General features: G+C 41.7%; 2 protein-coding genes and 1 long non-coding RNA gene across 3 annotated transcripts in view; 2 read left to right on the forward strand and 1 right to left on the reverse strand.

Annotated features, from left to right (window-relative positions):
* LOC144532848 (hexokinase-1) overlaps nucleotides 1-8,759 on the forward strand; it is a 22,732-nt gene extending 13,973 nt beyond the window's left edge. The window contains exons 13-18 of the mRNA XM_078273786.1: nucleotides 156-251; nucleotides 2,393-2,492; nucleotides 3,079-3,262; nucleotides 3,401-3,556; nucleotides 5,699-5,932; nucleotides 7,462-8,759. Of these exons, the coding sequence (XP_078129912.1) occupies nucleotides 156-251; nucleotides 2,393-2,492; nucleotides 3,079-3,262; nucleotides 3,401-3,556; nucleotides 5,699-5,932; nucleotides 7,462-7,612 (921 nt within the window). The 3' untranslated portion in view covers nucleotides 7,613-8,759. The remainder of the gene's footprint in view (nucleotides 1-155; nucleotides 252-2,392; nucleotides 2,493-3,078; nucleotides 3,263-3,400; nucleotides 3,557-5,698; nucleotides 5,933-7,461) is intronic.
* On the reverse strand, nucleotides 7,997-11,208 carry LOC144532873 (uncharacterized). The gene is made up of 3 exons (XR_013503383.1): nucleotides 10,530-11,208; nucleotides 9,844-9,948; nucleotides 7,997-9,369 (listed from the first exon to the last, which is right to left on the reverse strand). It is a non-coding gene; the product is annotated as an uncharacterized LOC144532873 (long non-coding RNA).
* On the forward strand, nucleotides 10,294-21,462 carry zbtb45 (zinc finger and BTB domain containing 45). The gene is made up of 6 exons (XM_078273797.1): nucleotides 10,294-10,615; nucleotides 11,738-13,104; nucleotides 13,469-13,603; nucleotides 15,287-15,427; nucleotides 17,530-17,800; nucleotides 20,038-21,462. The coding sequence occupies exons 2-6, from the start codon at nucleotides 12,025-12,027 to the stop codon at nucleotides 20,448-20,450; spliced, it is 2,040 nt and encodes a 679-aa protein (XP_078129923.1). The 5' UTR covers nucleotides 10,294-10,615; nucleotides 11,738-12,024; the 3' UTR covers nucleotides 20,451-21,462.
* Nucleotides 21,463-22,691: the final 1,229 nt, after the last annotated feature.

Below are 22,691 nucleotides of genomic sequence, written 5' to 3' on the forward strand. Positions count from 1 at the left end.
TTGTCTCCATTGATATTTTCTCATCCTTTTTAAGGGTTTCAAGAGTTTTATTTTCATTTTAGTCAGAAGGCTGCTCTAACCCTTTTACCTACAAAGTCATTATTTGAGACCGTATTTGTTAGATATTTCCCCAGTAAGTGTTACGTGCTCTGCAGGGTATCCTCGTAACCTGGACCAAAGGATTCAAGGCCACAGACTGTGAGGGTGAAGATGTGGTGGAGCTTCTTCGGGAAGCGATCAAGAGGAAAGAGGTAATGGCAAACAGGAAGAACATCCAATCATCATTAGGTATTATGTTAGTTGAACTGCAGCAACACAGACATCAATGCTGTACAAACACCACAGTTTTGTCCGTTTTCAACATTTAAAATGTGACAAATCAGTCTTACTGCCATTGAGGGAGAAAATTCGGAAATAAAATAGTATGATTTTAGTAAGGGCTTGCTTAAAGGAATGTAAAAACTTCTAAAAACATTTAGCTTTCCTTGTCTGCCGTCTTCCTGCTAATTTAAATTAACTGTGGACTGCTGCTTTGCTGATACACCGATGCAGTTTTGTTTGAATGTGTCATCAAAAACTTCAGATAAGAAAGATTTCATCTTAGTTTTTTGGACCAATGCACCTTGTATAATTTGGCCTCTTTGTAACTCAGATAGGTTGCCTTATGTTGCTTTAAAGCCCAACATATAAAAAGGTCTGAGATGCTGCTAACTGGCTTTCAACCGTCTGTAGCAATGTTTTTTAAATGGGATTAAGAGATCTCAGATCTGAAGTCCTTTGGCATGACGTGTTGGTTTTTGTCTCCCCACTGTATTTCTACTGTACAGAACTACTGTTGCTATGTATAAAATTAAAATGCTTTCTATACTGAAATACTGCAGGAAAAAAAAGGAACTCTAAGGAAATTCACTGGGCAAACAGAGTAGTAACATACGATGCTATTCCTGGCATTCCTTTGGACTGAACTACATAAAGTTCATCATAAAGACACTTTACCTCACCCCCACTGTGCAAACCAACATCTTAACAGCACCTATCATGTCCTGGCATATACAATACAGCTGGCTAATTATTTATTGAGAAAAATGCCCTTTTTTGGTGTCATAGATGGGAAAAGTAGGTTCTGTTGTGTTTATTTCTAAACTCAGAGACCTGGGCACCAATAATTAGAAAGTAGCAGTCGAGGCAAAATACTTCCCGAGTTTCGGTCTTAAAAATCTCAAATCTCTGGGGCGCCCTGGTAGCTCAGTCCGACCCACGGCCCTTTGCTGCATGTCAACCCCCGTCTCTCTACCCCCTTTCCTGTCTTCATCGGTCTTATCAATAAAAGGCCAAAAAGCCCCAAAATAATCTTGATATTTTTTACTTTATTTCTATTATTCAGTGGGTTTTACCTCCCATCATACGTTATGCATTCCTTTTTCATGTATATTTTATCTTGTTTTGCTGTTGTCAGGTGTTTAATTTCCATCCTGTCTCTCATTAATTATAGTATTCTATCCATGTTTTTATTTCATATTGAGTCCCTGTTCTTAGGCTCAATTTGTCATCATGTCCTTTTTTAAAGCACTTTGTGCTGCATTTCTTGTATTAAAGATTCTGTACAAATATTATTATGAACCAACACATCTTCGTTGTGATTATCGATCGGTTTTGTATTCAAGAAGTTTTGTTTATTCATCCACACTTTTGAGTTTCTCATATCAATTTTACCCTTTTAGATTGAGAATCCAGTAAGTATTATGGGACTGTAAATCATTGACTGGCAGGTAAAGCAGTGCAGGACTGCAGCAGTGTGTGGTTATTGTTAACTTAACACACTTGTTGTCTTAACACCTGGAAAACCTATTTTACTGTGGAGTGTGTGTCTGCGTCTGCAGTGCGGGTGTTCCATTCAAACTCAGAATTAGCACAGTGATGACATGGACGATCCTCTGCATTTTGTGTGTTTGGCAAGGCTCCGGAATTTTGCAGCCGTCTGAAACAGCTTGTGCATTTTATTGTGTAGTCGGTTTAGGAATGTGACTGAACTGCACTGTGCTCAGAGTGGCATTTAAAAAGTTACCAGGCCTGATATTAATCCTGTCAACACACCCATTCAGAAACCAATGCTAGATATAAAATGTGGACTTAACATTGCTGTAATGTTGAGTGAAAACCTGGAAACATAAATGGTATTATTTAATCCAAAATATTTTAGTTAGTTTTGGTAAAAAAAAATCATCTGACTTTTTTTTTTTTTTTTTTACCTATCTGGCGTTTAATAATTTAAAAATAACATGATTTGAACTCTACTCTGTACATTGACAAATGGATTGTAACACAGAGCATCTTGAATTGTGAGACTTGTGTAACTTCTGCCTGTGATTTAATTTTCTAACCGTTTTCACAGGAGTTTGAGTTAGATGTGGTTGCCATAGTGAACGACACAGTGGGGACGATGATGACCTGTGCATATGAGGAACCCAACTGTGAGGTTGGGCTGATTGCAGGTGAGAAAACGCCGCTGCTTTTTAAGGAACTTTTGATCTAAAGAAAAGTTTAAGTTGAAAGTATCCAACTAAAATGGAAGGAGTCTGTCTGTCATTCAATTTTCACGACAATCGTTCATGCGATAGACGATTTGCTGAGGACCAAAGGAAGTGCAGCGTCGAGTGCGAGCTCTTGAGATCTACGAGGCACAGTACATTCAAGAACAGATGATCAGAGATGTTACACTGTAGCCTGGTCCTGAATAACTGTTTGCCAATGACCCGTCATGGCAGGTGTATTGCTCAGGACCCAAGGAAGTGCAGTGTCGAGTGTGAAGTTGTTTGGATGAACGGTTCTCAAGAAAGCTGCAAGCAGCAATACCAGAGGCCAAACAATTGGCCTGTTCCAAACAGACATTTTGAACAGGCACTGCACCAGTTTGGTAAACATTTAGGTAAACTTGTATACTCACAATTTTGTGAGCGTCAATTGGAAAAATTATTTAGAGTTGGTTTATCTTAGATTTGTACGTTTTAAAACAGAAAGTCTTGCAAAATGAGATATCGTTCAGAGGTTTTGAGGTTGACAGGCTTTGTGTCCTCTCAGGGACCGGCAGTAACGCCTGCTACATGGAAGAGACAAAGAACATCGAGATAGTGGAGGGAAATGAGGGCCGTATGTGTGTCAATATGGAGTGGGGAGCGTTTGGAGACAACGGCTGCCTGGATGACATCAGGACCAAGTACGACCAGGCAGTGGATGAGAACTCGCTCAACGAAGGCAAACAAAGGTGAAGACACCTCCAGTATTAAATATACAGTATATCTTAGGACTTTCATTGCTAGTTTAACACACATAATATAACAGATATAAACAAACAATGGAAGATACTGCTAACTAAGATGGGTCTCTTTCTTATACGTGTCAGATATGAGAAGATGTGCAGCGGTATGTACCTTGGAGAGATCGTCAGGCAGATTTTAATTGATCTGACAAAGCGTGGCTTCCTCTTCCGGGGACAAATCTCGGAGACGTTGAAGACCAGGGGCATCTTCGAGACAAAGTTCCTGTCACAGATAGAGAGGTGAGTTAATCACTTAACATGCATTACTGCGGGTGATTCATCAATGCTGATGCAGTGGCTTTTGACACATCGAATCCAAAAGGCTGACAAAGCATTAGTGTGTCTGTTACAAGGTAAAATCCACCTTCAAATATATTTTTTGGGCCTTTTGGTGGTAACATTTTCTTATTTCAACAGATAAGCAAATTATTTCTGTTACAAACTATTCTTCAGATTTGTATGCAATTAAAATGAAGTTTCATGGCAGAACATTTTTTTGCTGTTGGCTCAGCTTTAGATCACTGTAAATTTGCACTAATTTTCTACACCCAACAGGGAATAATCATTAGTAAAGAGAGAAGAGGTGTTTCTCCTTTGATAGCAGCAGGGGTGGAGATTATGTAAGAAACTTAAAGCGTAACTCTCGCCAAAATGCAACCTAGGGTCTTTTTGTGAATGTACCCGAGTCAGACTTTCGTTTAAAAGCATATTTAGGACAGAAACGCCACTTTTAAGATTTACCGTTTTTCGGTCTAATGGCCTTTTGAATGGGAGAGCTAGGGGCACTTCTATGATAGCGTCAAAAAAAAAAACTCACTATTTTTAAAACACTAAGGCTCGACACAACATGAAACTTTGCTCGACGTATCACCAGGGTCTCTACACCTTAACGAAAGCACTGACAACAGTGTTTGTGTACACAGAGTTTACTAAAAAGAAAGGTTTTAAGCAACTCACGTTAGCAGTTGTTTACACTATCCGCCATTTTCTCAGTCCAAAATAGGCGATCTCTCCATTTCTCCGATCTTTCCATCTTTACTCTCCTCGCTCGACTATTTTTGACTTGCGAGATGGACGGCGACCGGAAGAACAAGTTGTTCAAAACCTTTTTTAGTAAACTCTGTGTACACAAACAATGTTCTCAATGCTTTCGTTAAGGTGTAGAGACCCTGGTGATACTACGAGCAAAGTTTCATGTTGTGTCGAGCCTTCTTAGTGTTTTAAAAATAGTGATTTTTTTGATGCTATCATAGAAGTGCCCCTAACTCTCCCATTCAAAAGGCCATTTGACTGGAAAACGAAAATACGGTAAATCTTAAAAGTGGCGTTTCCGTCCTAAATATGCTTTTAAATGAAAGTCTGACTCTACTCACCTTTTTTGTTTTTCCATTATGAAAAAAAGTCCCTGGTACCTGCTAACAGGTACTTTTTTTTTTAGTATCACCTCCGTTGAGGTTCCAAGCGAGCTGAGGCGATACCAAAAGGTGACATGAAAACCTGCAGACTACCGACTGGTCAGAGAGAATCGTCACTAATCACGGCGTCATCATTGCTAGCGACAGACGGGGGTGTCCTGAACAGACCCGCCATTTTTAAATAGTTTAGCCAGCGGTGGTTTTTTTTGCTGCCCCCAGCTTATTTTGAAACTAAATTTGTCTTCTGGCTGTGGCAACAGCTACATGCCGAGAATCAAAAACAACACACCTTCCATGTTCGGTGTGTGTGTCACGTTAGGTCACAGCAGTTTCCTGCGGCGTCGCTATGACGATTAGCCACGCTTGCCTCACGCATGAGGCAGTACTAAGTCTGCAATGGAAAATGGAGGACGGGGCACCGCGGCCGAGTCGAGCCGAGCAGAGCTGGTACTAGCAGTGGGTAAGCGCCATTAGTCGACTAAGACTAAAACGACAGATTAGTCGACTGAAAAGGGGGCAGTACTTGAAATGGTTATGTCAAAGCAGACGTGTTTATCGTGATGTATTATTTATGTATATAAAACAGGTTCATGATTGTTGATTTTCACACCGTAGTGAAATGAATGGAAACTGGTGGCTGCCTGGAGGTACATTAGGAAAAACCAAAGTTGTTGCTGTAAAATATCTGATTTTATACTTGTTTATATACAGCCAATGGCTAAAACATAGAAACAGTAGTATGATTGAGAGGATAAGCACACAGAAGCACATGCTTAGGTATCATTGTCCACAGAAAAGTAACATCTAAGGGGGCAACACCTCCAGGTATGAGAGGAGGAGGGGGATGCAATGTGACGACTTGTTTAAGCCTACCTTAGCCTCTGGGAACAGCTGTGAGGTATCCGGTGACTCTCTGCTGTTGGCTGACCTCTGACACGCTCTCCGCACCCCCTTTCCTGCTCCACAGCGATCGTCTGGCGTTGCTGCAGGTCAGGGCGATCCTGCAGCAGCTGGGGCTCGACAGCACCTGTGATGACAGTATTATTGTCAAGGAGGTGTGTGGCACGGTGTCCCGCCGCGCCGCTCAGATCTGCGGAGCCGGGATGGCTGCAGTGGTGGACAAGATCCGTGAGAACAGAGGACTGGACCACCTGGACATTACCGTGGGCGTGGACGGCACGCTCTACAAGCTGCACCCACAGTAAGACATAATAGGAGACGCGTTTGTGGGGAAAGGGGTTCATTCATTCTTAAACGCTACACTACATATTGAATTTCCATCGGAATGCAAAAGGTTGAATCTTTTATTTTATAAATCATTTTCTGAAGAGTGGCTAGCACTTGATTCAAGTGGCAGGGAATTTATTGAATGATACCATTTCTCACAATAAAAAAACTAAAACGGTCAGCCTACACAAAGGGGGGCCCCGAAAATCTCAAGACACTGACAATGAAGGCTTTTCATAAGGGCACCAAACTCATAGGCCTTGAGAAAACTAAAGCAATTAGTAAAATCATTTATTTTAGTTGGTTGAAAGAAACGAATAATTTATTAATTTATCATGTAAGAACAACAAACAGTTGCTGGTTTTAGCTTGTCAGATATGAGGATTTGCTGCTTTACTCTGTTTGGGGGGAGGAGGGGTTGGACAGTTAGTTTGACAAAACAAGCAATTATCTTTCACTATTTCCAATAACAGACTAAAGGTGATTGAATCTTTTTTATAAAAAAAAAAATAGCTTGGAGGCAGGACAGGTTTTAATGTTGACTTGCTATTTTGATCTTGTTTAACAAATTCAGAAACCGTTTTTTTAGGCACTAGAGTCAGAATTACTTACTGCTACCTCAATTACCTAATCAAGACAGTTTTTTAACAGTCCTGCACCCCGCCACCTGTGATCCCACTATTGTCTTTGCAAGTTAATTGCCACTTTTCATAGAAAAGAAACCTTGGCACTGCATTTGGTCAAGCCCCTTTTCTCAAAAGCATCTTAGTTGCATTTCAAATTAAAGGGCTTTTAGAGGAATGTCTCATAAAGCAGGATTACAAAATTTGCTGGACAACTGCAACGAGTAACATCCAAAAGAGCTCTTTTAACTGGACTATCCAGACAGCGTCATAATACTTCTTTATGAGGCCCTAAATGAACTTTCCTTGCTCCACCCTGCTGCTCATCCGAGCTGTAAAGCTCGAGTGAGAGCAACATTTTTGTTGCTAACTAGAAAGCATGTCTCTTTTTAACTTCTAATATCTTCGCCGTTTCCCGTTTCTATGTTCTCAATACATCTCCCGAAAGGACTACAGTTGAAAATTAGCCAGTTGGATAAAGCTGCCTACACATGATTCGCGGTAAAACCACGAGGTAGGGTGCAGAGCAGAGAGGCTGCGCAGGTAAATGTCATCATTGCTTCTGGAATTGGTCGCGCCCATGGATGTATTACGGTTGCGCCTTGAAAAGGTCAACGGCAACGAGGTCAAAGTTGAAATAATTTGAACTTTGAGAGCAGCGCTCTGCAACAATTCCAAGCGTGCCGCCAAGGGTAGCACTCCACCTAGTTCGGCATCACCGCACACCACCACAGAGCGGATTTACCGCGGATCATGTGTAGGAGGCTTAACACTGGCACATTTACAGAAATGTTGATTAATCTGTATTTTCCTCAAGTAAAATTGATTTAAGTTGTGAACTGCCTCTTAACCACCGTTTCCTGTTGCTCTCCTCCCTCAGCTTTTCTCGGATCTTCCAGCAGACGGTCAAGGAACTCGCCCCAAAATGTAACGTCATCTTCCTGCTATCTGAGGATGGCAGCGGCAAGGGTGCCGCCCTCATCACTGCCGTGGGCTGCCGCCAGAGAGAGCTAGACGCGCAGCAGCAATGAGGTGCTCGGCCCCATTTGTCCTGAAGAACTACCTGCTGCTCCAATCTGACCTTCACCCCCCGCCGCACAGCCCAACTCCAGCTCCCCATGGCAGCCGTGACTCCACCTCTGCCCTACCTGGCCCTCCTCCCACAGCCAGAGAGTCATGCTGCATGAATAGGGAATTAAATATCGAAGTGTTCATTTGTACTGCACCGGATGGTTTATTATTTCCATGTTTGTACATTTTCCTCAATAGCTTGTCAGTAATCTAATAAATCTAAACTCCTTAGGTGTGCAATATTTGTGTATTGCTAATTTTATTTTTATATGGAGGCAAATATATAATTGTATTTATAAAGCTGAGGCCACTTTACATCCCAGAGGTCATTAACAGTTTTCACCTTAGACAAGAAAATGCCGGCACCTTTTACATGAGTTACAAACGCAGCATTTAAATGTAACTTACTTCCTTAAATGAAGGACGTCCTCACCGAATGACGAAACTCATTTTTACAATTTGAAGGAGCTGATGGGATTACATTTCACTGGAAATGTACCTTGTACGATTTAATGTGACAGATACACTTGTTTGATTGATTGACTGGTTCAGAAAAACAGTCTCACTGAAATGGGTTGAATGCAAGAGTCACGGCTGTTCAAACCATCCTCATTTATGTGCTACATGCTCACACAATGTGCTTTGCAACTTACCACTTTTGGTGTAGCTCTCAATGTAACTCACATATTAAAGTATTCCAGCATCACCATACCATTTATTCCTCCAGAGATCAGAGGGTAGTAAAGGCCCAAGATGAAGTGTTAGCGTATCCTGTTGCTAGTTAGTGAACTACTATATTTTTGGTGTTGTGATGAATTCCACTTCTACTCATTGTATGTGCAAAGAATAAATGTTTATTGGGCCCCAAGAAAGGAGTGGATCCTACGAGCGCTTTTGTGTGTATTTGTGGCTGAGTCTTACTGTAATGACCTGTAGCTTTCAATGTCCAAAGCTCGGTGGTGACTGCATGCCTTACATTAAGACAAAAGCAGAGTATTGGATCATTTTCATTTTTTGTTTCTTTTTTTTTTTTTTTACATCAATATAGATTTGTGATCGACACAGTGAAAAGTGAATTCATTAAATTATATTTTGTTGTGGAGTAAATCCTGGTGTCTGTTTTTTAAACTATCAAGCAGCGGCGGAGGCATGCACAAACTTGTAATACTCACGGGCAGACATGTTATTACAGACAATGTGGGGGCACTTATCGGACACAAAGGAAGAGAAAATGTGTTTCAAATAAGGCTTAGTTCAGGAGCCACACCTGTGTGGGTTTTCAGGGCCTTTAAGATAAAAATATTTATTGGTAATACAACCAGTTGTTTCTCATGGAATTCCACAACATGTCTTCTAAAGAAAATTGGTCCCGTTTATTCTAAAGGACACCATCAAGGGTTCTTTTCCCTCAATAGATTATATTATTTCTATGAAACAGTATTAAGTCAATAACTGGTTAATATCATGGCTGCAAATTGTACCCATGATATTTGATTTGTTTCTTGATATAATCTAGAAACAAGCTTAACGACATTCTAGAGCTGCGTTCTAACGATCAATTTCATCGTCGATCAATCTGTTGATTATTTTCTCAATTAATTAATTAGTTGCTTGGTCTATAAAAATGTCAGAAAATGGTGGAAGTGTTTCCCCAAAAAGCCCAAGATGACGTCCTCAAATGTCTTGTATTGTCCACAACTCAAAGATATTCAGTTTCCTGTCACAGAGGAGAGAAGAAAACTAGAAAATATTCACATTTAAGAAGCTGGAATCCGAGATTTGACTTTTTAGCCCCATAAAAAATGAAACCGTTGAAACAATTTTTTAAATAGTTGACGATTCATTTAATATGTTGACAAATAATCGATTAATCTTTGCAGCTCTACGCCATTTGTCAAAGATTTCCACTAAATGTCTGCAAAAGCAGAGTTTTCGTGCTGTGTTTTGGTGCTCTTTATCAGCTGCAGGTGATTTTTTTCTAAGAAAAAAGGTACAAAAAAATTGTTTCTTCATTGCACAATTATTTGGACAATTTCTATGAGTAAATCATTACCCATTTAATCTTTATAGGTCTTAAAATGCTCAAAACAAGCAAACATGTACCTGACTCATGTGCTCATCATCTGGCAAAGGGGCTGTAACTGACTTGATTCTTACTAGTTTAGCATTTGCAGCATTGCATTGTACTCACTTCAAGTGCTCGTCCTTGAAAGTACAAGCTAATCCTGGATCTCGCTGTGCTGGGTTCACCAGACCTGCTGCCACGGTCACTGAAGTTTATCCACCCGGAACAGGGCTACAGAACAGAGAGGATAACTCACTGTACAATTGGCTTTTAGCCCTTAAATACACTGTGTGCACCCTGAATATCTGAACACCTGCCAAAATATCTGTCAACAATGGTTTCATTATGGACTAGTATGAATCTTAAATTGTTGCTATTGTACTTATCCAATACATTCATAGTATTGTATTAATTCCCTCCTTTATGCTGATGCCATGAAGGAACTCCCCCATGAGTACACATTACAATTACATGTTTATATTAGAGTTAAACAATACGATATGTGTGTATGTGCATCATTCTTTTGTTACTGTGTTTCCTGCAGTGTGCGTGGGTGTGTAAAGGTGTGTTTGCTGTCTGATGGCTGATGTGTTTTAACGTGGGTTTGTGTGCAGGCATTTGTCCTACTTTTTTAAAGGATGTGAGCCCGTATGTACCTTTATGTGAGAGAAGCGCTGCATGCACATTTGTGGATGGTTTAGCTGGCGTGAAGCATGAGAAACTCCACATCCCCTTTTTTGTGCCGAGCTCTGTATGTATGCGCGGGTCTGTGAGTGCGTTTGTGTGCATGTGTGTTTGTTTCCAGCTCTCACCAGGTTGGGTGCGTTATACTGGGGGGTTCCTGCTACATCCATCTGCCTGAAACTAAAAAGCCCAGAGCTGTCACTGCACATTCCAGGTATGTAGTCACGATAAAACAGCATGCAATGACACGGGACAACTACCTGACTGTTACGTTAACGCGCTCTGTACAGAAAAAAGGGTGGTAGCCCATTAGCTCGCAGGCTAACTTAACTAGTTGTTTCCTTGTACAATTTGCGCTAGCTAGCTAGTAACCGAGCTGTGTTAGCATTGTATTGGAGCGTGGGATCGAGCTCCGTTAGCTGCTTTTATGTTATGCTAGGCACGTTGCCAGTTACCTTTCGATATTTAACAATTCGCGTTAGTGTTTTAGTCGATGGCGATGCTCTGTTTGCATGTAGAAATCTGTACATTTCGTGCAGATTTCCGTGCTGGAGCTAAGCGGCTAATGTCAACAGCTAACGCTAGCTAACGTTAGCCTGTCACTATTAACCTAGTTGCTGGTTGCTGGCGCTAACGTCGGCTGCTCAGTAACCTATTTACTTGAATTGGCAGTTAAATTTGATTAATGAGGTGTTTTAATTGTTCAGCTTCTACTATCTCACTATTGGTTCGTCTTTTTAGCGTCGCTAACAGCTAAAATTGTCTTTGGTGTTGCGTTACCGGCCACCCGCTGAGCAGAATAGCCAAATAAACTGACCCGAGGAGCTACTAGACTCGCGCACGGCACGTGCTGTCATTTGTCCAAAACAGGTGTTCCAGATGATGCACGCGACTTAATTGATGGTTATTAGCAGCTTCTTAGTTGTCACCTTCAGCCACAGCTGTGTGACTTGGCTCGAAAATGACACAAATCACTGTACAAAATGTATGCAACTAACGGTAATGATTGTTAGCAGTATCGAACAATATGTTGAGTATTTATAACTAAATAACTAAAGTATACAAAATCTCGGAAAATGGTGAAAAATACTGTTTTAGTTGGTCTGACCAGCAGTACAAAACTCCAAAGACGATGAATTTTCAGTCATTCAAAGCTAAGAAAAGTATACTTTTTTTTATATTTGACAAGCTAGAATAAGGGAATATTTGGTATTTTTGCTTCATAAATTAGTCTATCAAGTTTGTTGATTGATTCATCAATTCATTGACTTAATATTTTAGCTTTTGATACAACTGCTTAGTGCATGATCGCCGTCATTGTGATTTATTTTAACAGGGTTTTAAGAGAGACAGTGAAGCTGGTGGAAACAACCTCTTGACGTCGCTCTCTCGCTCTCAGGAGAACAAAGGCAGCTCCTCTCACACTTAAACCACAGCAGAGCCGCAAGCTTCCGTCAGACTCATGACTGTTTGAGGGGACGAGGACCCACCGTGGCCCATGCACTGTACCCGTTTCCCTCCCTGTCCTCCTTATCCCTCAAGCTGACGCAAAACCCCAGACACCTACCCCCTCTTCCCCACCCCCACTCCCACCCCATCCCCAGCGACTCGCCCCCTCCCGCCATGGTGTCCGGCACAGAAACCGTGCACTACATCCACCTTCACAACTCCAGCCAGTCGGTGCTGGAAGCCCTGCGCACGCAGCGGCGCGAGGGCCTCTTCTGCGACGTGACCGTGCGGATACATGACGCTTCGCTGCGCGCCCACGCCTGCGTCCTGGCAGCTGGCAGCCCCTTCTTCCAGGACAAGCTGCTGCTGGGTCACTCTGAAATCTCTGTGCCACCGCTGGTGCCCGCCGAAACCGTGAAGCAGCTTGTGGACTTCATGTACAGTGGCTCGCTGGTGGTGCTGCAGTCGCAGGCCCTCTGCATCCTCACCGCCGCCAGCATCTTGCAAATCAAGACGGTCATCGACGAGTGCACCCAGATCATCTCTCAGAGGAAGGCGGCGGCCACGGCTGCGGCGGCGGCGGCGGCAGCAGCAGCAGCAGCAGCAGCAGCAGGAGGAGGTGGAGGAGGAGGAGGAGGAGGAGGAGGGATGCTCGGAGGAGTTCACCCCAAACAAGAAGAGCGTGGCGGGGGGAAAGGGAGAGAGAGTGGTGGTGGTGGGAGCTGTTCTGTTGGCGCAGGCGGAGGTTACGCAAACTTCCCTAACTTCATGGCTGAATGCGGGGCTAGTAACAGGGGGGGGGGGTTGGGGGGTGCCAGCGTCAGCGAGAGCGGCCCAGGCCCGATGGAGCAATCTAACGCAGTGAGTCTGATGGCACTGGGCGACATGGGCCCCGGCTCCATGTGCGGCGAAGGACTGGGCTCCGGGGCCGGCGCAATCCTCATGAAGCAGAGCCCCAGCTGTACTCAGGACGTCAGGTACAAGCTCCGAGACTTGTTGGCGCAGACGGCCAACGGAGCCAGCACAAGTAGCACAGGGAACCTCTCCGCGGGCTGCAGCTCCGGTGTGGGCAGTGTGGACAGCATCGGCAGGGAGAGCCTCCGCGGCAACACGACTGACCTCGCCGATGACCTGGTGGGGATGGACAGATACAGCGAGGAGGAGGACTTGGACGGGAGAGAGCGGGGAAGAGACGGAGACAGAGACAGGGGGGCGGGCCACAGTCGCAAGCAGAGGCAGCCGCTAAGACTCCAGGTAGGGGGATAAGGGGAAGGGTTGCCATGGTTACAGCTTTAAGGCATGCAGAGCTGCAACGGCTTGCTTTTCTTTCCTTTTTCTGCTTTTCCCTCTTCTCGCACTGCATTGGCGTATATCGCCGAGATGTTTCTGCACATTGCACAATTGAAGAGGAGCTCTCGTCTCAACTTCAGCAGTAATTGCCTTGTTGATGTCCTATGGACTTCTGCATATTTACTGTAGGTCATTAAACTTATTATTACCTGCTTGGAGGGGCTGTGGCCTGGTCAATTTGCTTTTTTTCCTGCCTTCTAGGTCTTGCCACTGTTGTAAATGTAATTTCTTTACTACTTTAAATTGAAACTGATCTTATTCTCTCTAGGTGCTGGGAGGAGAAGGAGTGGTGGTGAAAGATGAAGGGGTTCAGGACCCGGATGGGACCGTCTATGCCCTGGAGGACGGGAGCCGAGACGGACAGCAGGAGGGCTCCCAGGATTCCATGGCAGGCTTTGGACAGGTGAGTGTAGCTCAGAGCTGAGCTGCAGCTATAGCAGCCAATGAAAAAAGAAAATGATAAAATGTAAGACCTTATTAATGATGTAAAGCTTGCTTTTACTAAACATTTAAGTAATTTATCGACCACTGCTTACTGGACAAGGACAACATTCAGAGCTAAAAACATAATGCAGATTGTGCCTTGTTTTCAAGGGAATACTTTGGTTAAAAATGTGCTTCAGAAGGAAACTTTTAGAATTACCTCCATTGTGTAAAAATGTATTCCCAGCATTTCTGTCACAAGTCCTGAAGTAAGTAGAGGGGGGAAAAAAACATGATGGGGCGGATTTATGCCGCAGCCTGCTATACCCTGCAGAGTACACGAGGAACATCTGCCACACAGTCAAAAGGATTCGGCTTTGCCTGTCAGTTTTCTCAAAAGTGCTGCAGAGTAAGTGACGATCGGAAATGGAATAATCCGCTCAATTTAGGAGGTTCAGTTTTTCATGCAAAGCACAGCATGTGATCATCAATTTACCCACCACTGCTTGAAATAATCTGATCTTCTGTCTATGAGCAGTTTTTCAGTTGTGCTCTTTAGTTAACATGACAGGATGTGAAGCGGTTTCTTTACCTGCATATCTCAGTACCGACTATTTGAAACCCAATTTATCATAGAACGTTGCATTTGCTCTTCACTGCTGGAAGTGTAAGAAGAAAAACAGAAACAATTATACAGTCTATGGTCTAAAAGTAACGATCTGTAATCAGATGTCATCATCCTGATAAGCTGTCAAGCTGCAGGTCACATGGTGATAGCAGGTGGAAATGTTGCAAATTCATATGCAGAGCCACTCTTTATTACCATATTGGATTTACAGCATGGTATTAGTATGAAGTGTCTTGATTTGATAGGTATGTAATTCAGTCAGTTAACCTAAAACAGACATTTCGCTCTGTTTTTTGAGAGTGGCTTTTCCAATAAATGTCCAGAAAATATACCAAATAATAATGCATATGAAAATGCATATACCGTGAATGAGATTTTAATCCATATTGCCTTCTGCTATGTGTCTCATTAAACTCCCATCAGCCTGACAAACAAAAAGTTTTGACTGTTGGGATTTCCTGCTCCTTTACTTTAGACAAGCTCCACCCATGCCGGTATTTCATCCCAGATTATCTCCCCAGCCATATATCAACTGTGATCTTACTGCTGTTTTGACATAGTAATGTAGCTCGACTGGTCGGACCGCACTGTGCAAGTTGATCTTTCCAACGTCTGCATACATGCATTTATAGGATTGGCGTATGAAATAGGTTGTAAATGCAAACATTGTTGGATGTGGTCTGTACATATTTGTACATGAAAGGAGACAAAGCGGAGTACTAAAAAACTGTAGTTAAGGACTTTTCTTTTTGCACACATTCAGCAAAGAAGCATATAGACAGGCAAGATCTACACCCATGTGGCAGGTAAGTGTGCAGTGTCCTGCTTAAAGATAAGATATACGTCATTAGGAGACCCTGAGAGTTTAGTGTTTTCTAAAAAAAAAAAAAAAAGTATTAAACAGGAGGGGTTTTAGATTTATTTTAGCAACAATCCTTGAAACTGCTGCCAAAACATAATGTCCGATTTTTTTTTTTTTTCATCTGAGATATGTGTGCTGGGATCTTTTAATTGTGCCTGTGTGTGTCTTTTCAGGATTTCTACGACGAGCAGGGGGTGTTTTCGGAGAGCTTCTGGCCCCAGAGTGAGCCTCCGCAGGCCATGGCTTTCAACCCCAGAGGAAGGGTCAACAAGCCTCTGACTCCGCCTCCAACCACGCAGTCCATCAACAACCAGGTCCGTGTGCTCAGTGGCTCATATCATACGCCGTGATTACATTTAAGCTCCACTGCAATTACAAAAATGTTTCTACAAACTGGGTATGGAGTTCAAAGGTTGGCAGAGGCACAGTTACAGTTAGAGTGTGTTACAGTTGAAAAAAACAGACACCACAACCCTATCTGCTCTGCTAGTTCCTCGCTGTAAACTATTGTAGATAAATAATGATGATCTATTGGGCTCAAAACTCTATAAATTGTGATATCAGATCATTCTCCGGTTTATTGTCTTTTTGTGCCAACAGAAAATAAAATGAGTTTGGAGAATGAATAGAGCACATCTTAAAGATGCAGAGTTCATAAGATATATTAATTAGAAAATAGATCACTTAATTATCACACATATGGTGGAAGAACAAAACAACTCCTGCTTTCATCTGGGATGCTTTTAATTTCATTCTCAGCAAAGAAAGATCACTGATTAGATTAAAAACGCTAAGAAATATATCTCTTAAATCTTTACGAGCGTTGGAAGGCAAACTGTCCGCATTATGCAAAACATTATGATTTCTTACTTTTAAAAAACATCATAGATTTTATTTAAATAAAGGATTTCATTTAATAGCAAATAAGTTTTGAATTCAAGCCAAACCAACAATAACCGTGAAAGATAAGGGTTCAAATGTGTTAATATGGAATAATACATAAATCAACAACACTTTTAAATCTTTCTATGAAGATGATTTACACGTCCCACTACCAACTCTCTTTTTTTTTTTTTTTTTGTTGGACACAATAAAACTGAAAAAACTGTTTAAAATCAGAAATATCTGAGGTTGAAATATTACAAACGACTAAAACATTTGCACTCAAAAAAGCTCCAGGTATGGATGGGGTTCTCTACCTTTTAAGGGTGTTAGGATGCCAATAGGTTGAGCATGACTGAATGAATAAAAGTATGGCATTCCCAACATATGGAAAGACAAGGACACGGTAATACAATTCAAAAGCTGAACGCTTTCTAAGAGACTGTCCATTAAGCCGAGACATCCACTGTATTTCTTCTAGTTTTTGCAATGCTCAAGTGATTGACAGAAAAACAGAACTAAACACAGTGCAGAACTTAAGTAAAAGGAAAAACAGTCAAACAATGAGACAAAGACAACATAAAACCAAGCGAAGCCTCAGTTTTAGTTCGATGGATATGTTTTTTTTTCCAGGCCCTTGCCTCCACAGTTTGATTGACAGATGTGTTGACTTTGAAAATGAAAATGCAAAGGAGGGTTTGCGTTTTGCATTTGAAGTTTTGTAGAAGAGACGCATGAATATGTGGGAAGGTAGATGTAAACGGAGCCACCGCCATTAAATTGTCAACCTTGTACAATATTAATGATATAAGTGAATTATAAATACCTTTTGACAAAGATAATTTAATTAGAATTATAAACTTCTTTTTGAAACTGTGTTTTTGATTTAAATGACAGGGACAAGAAAAACCTTCAAATCTAGTTTGCAACTTATATTTACAGTGTAGAATTATGGTTATTAATGTACTTTTCAAAGGTCTACATAGATGAACTATTGTAAGAGACGAAAAACGTGTAGAAAGACTAATTAAAATAAATTAGAAACTATAAAAAGAAATGAGAAAAACCAAGAGACATGACAACGAGACATTTGAAAGCTAATACAGATAAGTGAATACATGACCGTACATTAAATGAATAATACATTAGAACACATACAAAAATACTTTGGAAAATAATATTGGCAGACAGTGTGTGTACCGAAACTTTAAAATGTGAACTTGTCTTTTGCATCAGACTTTTAAGTTATGATATAATTACTGGGGATGTGGAAATGAAATACAATGCAAAAGACAAATTCAGTGACTATCATTTTCATTAAATATGTTCATTGATTTTCAATTTTCCCCAAAAAACGCAACAAAGGGCAAAACAGCACAGTGCCAGCATATCCCTAAGATTATCCCTCATATCTGTAGATATAAAAACAAAGAAGGGAATATACACACCTGTATACAGTTCAGTAGTTCAGCAGATTATCACTTTTATTCTTGTAATGGAAAGAGATTTTATCCGACTTTGTTTTCGTCCTCAGCTTCTCTTCCAGTACCCAGTGAGCCAGTCGCAGCCAGCGCCGTTCTATGTGGGCGGGCCCATGGGTGGGATCGACAGCATGGCGGGGACTGAGCCTCAGCAGGCCCCGCCTCCTGCACCAATGACCCCGGCCCCGCCTCCCTCCACCTCCTCCTGCTCTGCAGGCCCCTCCCCTTCCTCCCAGGGATCTGAGACCTCGTTCGACTGCACGCACTGTGGCAAATCTTTACGTTCCAGGAAGAACTACAGCAAGCACATGTTCATCCACTCCGGTAAGACGCGTCTCCTTCTCCTCCACCTTCCTATTTCTTTATTTTCTTTCTTTCCTAATAATATCTTATCTTTTATATAAACAATCAATCAAATGACGTGGAAAACATGGCCGTTAGGTTTCACCATCCAGTTGGGTCAGCCCAGTGTCCTTTTAGAGAGACTCTCTTTCAATGGCGCCTGAGCCGTAAGGAACGTACAGCCCGGTCTTACAAAAAATGTTAGAGGCGATCACAAAGGTAAGAATTTGGTTTCAAATTTTCCAATTATTGACTTTTCTGCATAGAGACATGATCTTTCAAGAGAGAGTCGCAAAGCATCTAAGAATAGTTTTTTTTTTTACCCCAGTCCTATCGTTTGCAGTGACAAAAATAGAGATTATCATTGAGAAGTATCACCAACTCTGCCTTTCTGTCCCTTTTTATCTCATTGTTTGGGTTTTACGGCACATCTACTCTCTGTTTTGAATCAGAGTCGTTCTTATCAAACCCTGTTATGGGACAGCGGCAAAAGGCAGACAGACACAGTTAGCTGATGAAGAAACTGGAATATCTAGCAGCTAGATATTATATTCTCAGGTGGTGGAGACCAAACATGAGCTTAAAGGGAGAGTGAATATTCTCATCAGGTGGACACAATGTGGACTCCAAATTAATAAAAAAAAAAATTCTGTGTCTGCTTTATGTGCAAATTCGTAGGCAACTGTTTGGTATCATGTTAGCCACAACTACTCAATAATGCAATGATAAATGCAATTATAGCTGCTCCGCAGCGATGGTCGGAGCTGAGCTTTTTAAACTTGCAGGGAAGGCGTCCAAAGCACAATGGCTGATTTTGTATAAGATATGACATTGTGACCGTTGAGCTTTGAACTCGCAATCTTCGGGTCCAAAGGCAAACGCTGAGCTCAGTGAGCTATTGGGTTGACTCAATAACATGATTTTCTTACACTGCAACTGGACTGATTGTTAATCAGAATCAGGTGTGTTATGCAGGGCGGTTGTCCACAGCACAATGCCTGATTTAGATACATGTATGATCATCTTGCGCTGCTCAAACTCAGAACCACTGCGGCCATAGGCAGTTTCTGATCTCAGGGAGCTATTATCTGGGTGACGTCACAAGTGGCATTGCAACGCCTAGTAGACAAGGAGCAGGCTTGCATGAAAATGCAGAATTTTAAGCTGCTGTAAAAAATTTATTCATTAGAAAATTCTGAGAATTTGTGTACTTGGTTAAGACAACAAAGAGATGCCTGTAATCTATTTTCACAAGGATCAATAAATGCCAAACTGATGTTCAAAGATGCTCTATTTTGCATTGACTGCAATGCGTAGATGAGGACACAATTCAAAAAAAAAATTTCTTCACTTTTTGAGATAAAATTCAGAAATTTTGCACACCAAATCTACAGTGATCTTTGGATGATGTGAGTTTTTTCCATGAACGTCAAAGATTTACTGTAGTTGGGAAGAAATTGCAGTATTTATTTACACTACTGTATGCAGTAAAACGTTTTAATGCACTGTGGGCTCAATCTTTGATATATCAAAACTCTGAATGGAAAGTTTGTGGAGGACAGTCTGGAGATGAAGTTGCCCAACTTTGGTGTCAATTGAAACAAAAATGTGGGAGGAGATAGGTTTAAGAAGTTTTGCATTTTTTGCGAAAAGTAGAGTGATGGACTTCAAAATTGCCACAAGCAAAACCTGTAATAAAACTTCTTATAACATTTGATCAATATTTCCTTTCTAATTTTAATTCAAAAGCAGGGGATTGCCTCCCCTGTCTTACATGAATTTCAATTTCTGTGATAGTCTGAAAACTGTCAGAAGAGGAAAAATGTTTAGATATTGGATAAAAAAATAGTGCCGGCATAAATGAAAAATATTGGAGTTCAAAAGTATATATCTGTTGGGTTCTACTTTGCTCTTTGGCATTATGGCCATGGTATATGACAAATGTGGACAAGATTAGATATGAAATAGTCAAATTGATGTTAAATGCAATGAACTGTGTTCCATTGCTAAACTATTCACACAACAGAATCCTCAATTACAGATTTAGTTAGTTTTCAGGTACAATTTGGTTAGAATCATTTATAATTGATTCAGTTCATGTAATTTACCCTCCACGCACAAAAGAAAAACAGCAAAATGATTCAGATGGACTGACACATGTTTTGTGTGTCTATGTATATACTGTATGACTGACTGTCTGTGCATACCTGTGCCTCCAGGTCAGAAACCTCATCAGTGCTCCATCTGCTGGCGCTCCTTTTCCCTGCGCGACTACCTCCTCAAACACATGGTGGTGCACACCGGCGTCAGGGCTTTCCAGTGCTCCATGTGCGGCAAGCGCTTCACCCAGAAAAGTTCGCTCAATGTGCACATGCGCACCCACCGTGCCGAGCGCACCTTCCAGTGCAACGTGTGCCACCGGGCCTTCACCCACCGCACCTTGCTGGAGCGCCACGCCCTGCAGCACGCCCACCACACACCCCAGGGCCAAGGCCAGGGGCGTGGAGCCGACATGACCTCACCTACCAAGCACAGTCCTCCGGCTCTGGGAGGGCCCTCAGGTATGGCTGGCGCGGCTGGCATGGTCGGCAGCATGGCCAACATGCCCAGCCACGGAGCTTCCTCCACCTAGAGAGAGAGAGAGGGAGGGGGAGACACGGGGGGGAGGTCAGTGAGCCCATTCCTTGAACCGACACTTATTTGGTCCTAACAACCTTGTTGATCTTTTGTTCTGGTGGGAACAGCGCTTACAGGTTCCCATTGTTTTAGCTTATCGGCTTATCAATCAGGGTTCCTACACAGGGCTGGAAAGGCGTTTTGAAGTTTAAAAATGATTGGAATTGCCCAAGAATCCTGGAAAAGTTTGTAAAAAGTAGTTTTTCCCTCGCCCAGAAACCCATCTTAAGTAGTTGTAGTCTTACTGTCATTTCCTGTGTTGTGACATTTGTTGCTGTGACGACTGTAGAGCAACATCGCCAATAACCACACACCTTGTTGAACAGCCATCCAGAATCCAGCCAAAAAGTTAGAGTTTTGGTAGAAGCGAGTCTAAACTGTTGAAACGGAGAATGTGTAGGAACCCTGTTGTCAAAGACACCAGAGAGTCACCAAAGAGGTTAGGAATGCAGAGCGGGTTTGGGAGTAGGTGAGGCCGTGAGGGGAGTCGTAGGGTTTCTACGTGGAGGTGATGGTGGGGTGGGTATTGGAGTAATATGGAGATGCAAGTTAGGGGAAATACAGGGAAGTAAGGGTTAGTGGGGAGGGGCGTTGCAGGGTTTTATTCACCCTCAATTCATTTAATTGAAGTTGAAGATTGGAGTTCATTCAGTCCTGTTCACATCTTTAAGTGCATAAAATCAAAATTCAAATTCTCTAAAAAGGAAAATTTGCTTCCCATTCAGTTTAAACCAACTTTAAGAGCCTCATAGTTTTACAAGTTTTCCCATTTTTGAATAATAATAAAAAAAATTTTTTTAAAAAAAAGCACGCCCTGAATTAACTGAATTGAACGTGAATGAAGTCCGGAGCTATTCATGAGCAAACCAGGGTGACAAAGAAGGTTGTTGATGAATAATTTGATGAAGAAGGAAAGTAGTCCGAGCAGAGTGAGACTACAGCAGGGAGGGGAGGGAGGGGAGGGACGGAGGGACGGAGGGGAGGGAGGGGAGGGAGGGGGCGTGATGCACAGCAGCATGAATGAAATTCCCCATCATCCATCAGACAGCTTTGTAACATTTTCCACAGGCGCCACTGGTCGGCCCCAGGATCATATACCTCGAACCAGGACGAGCCCCCGGCGGCTCGGAGGGACACTATTTGCTCTTTTGAAATGTTTGGGAAACATTTCAGCATGTTTTACACACACACACACACACACACACACACACACACACACACCTACACACCTACAATTACCTCGGTGGTCCAAAGACAGGCATTATGCTTCACATCTTTAAAGCTACATCAAGCGAAGAAACAGTGAAAACTAAAGCTACAATAGATCAGTTTACCTTTTTGAAAACTTACTAAAGTACTTATGTGTAAAATTCCTATACATCGCTATGACGCTCAGTTTGTTATTTGTTGCTCATGTGATTCTTTGATGCAGAAATAAGGCAGAACATTTAAAAAAACTTAAAAACTTTTAAAGTGAAAGAGCCATTCAGATGAAGTTAAACATTGAATAACTATGACAAATCAGTGATTTTTATCAGGATTTTTAATGAGTGTTTGTGCTTGTCTTTTGGGGCTCTGGTTAATAATAAATGGGAAGTGTTTGTTGCTTAAAAAAATAAAAACGATAAGAGCTTTTCTCGCAGCACTATAAAAAAAACAACTTTTTAACGTTTCAGTAAAACTAAATTAATCATGAAAATGTACAATCACCCCTACAAGTTTTGACAAAGTCAAACTCGTGATAATGTGAATTATCACCATAATATTTATTACAATTTGATCTCTATGCACAATTAAGTTTGCACATCATATTACTTAGACCTAGATGTTGTTGTCCCCTAAAGTATTTGGCCTAAGATTGTTTTTGTTTCCCTTTTTTTTTTCCCACCTAAAAGGTGATCTTAAAAAGACCTTACGTGTCCCTGCTTTTTGCTCATTTTCCTTCATGTTTGTCAGTCGGCGTATTATATGATATTCAGTAGTTATCTTAAGCTTTGTCAGAGCCTTCTAATTGACATGATTTCCTAAGTGGACCTCACTTCAACAAGTGAGACATTGTTTTGAGCTTGAGAACTTTGCGAGGGATGAGATAATTTGACTTAAACATCACTTTAATCGAAACGTATTTTCATTTAAATGAGTGGATCCAGCGAAGACGCAGATTGAAATCCTTTCCGTCTGGACTTCACTATAAATA

This window comes from Sander vitreus, chromosome 2 (genome assembly GCF_031162955.1).
Source record: "Sander vitreus isolate 19-12246 chromosome 2, sanVit1, whole genome shotgun sequence".
Classification (NCBI taxonomy): Eukaryota; Metazoa; Chordata; class Actinopteri; order Perciformes; family Percidae; genus Sander; species Sander vitreus.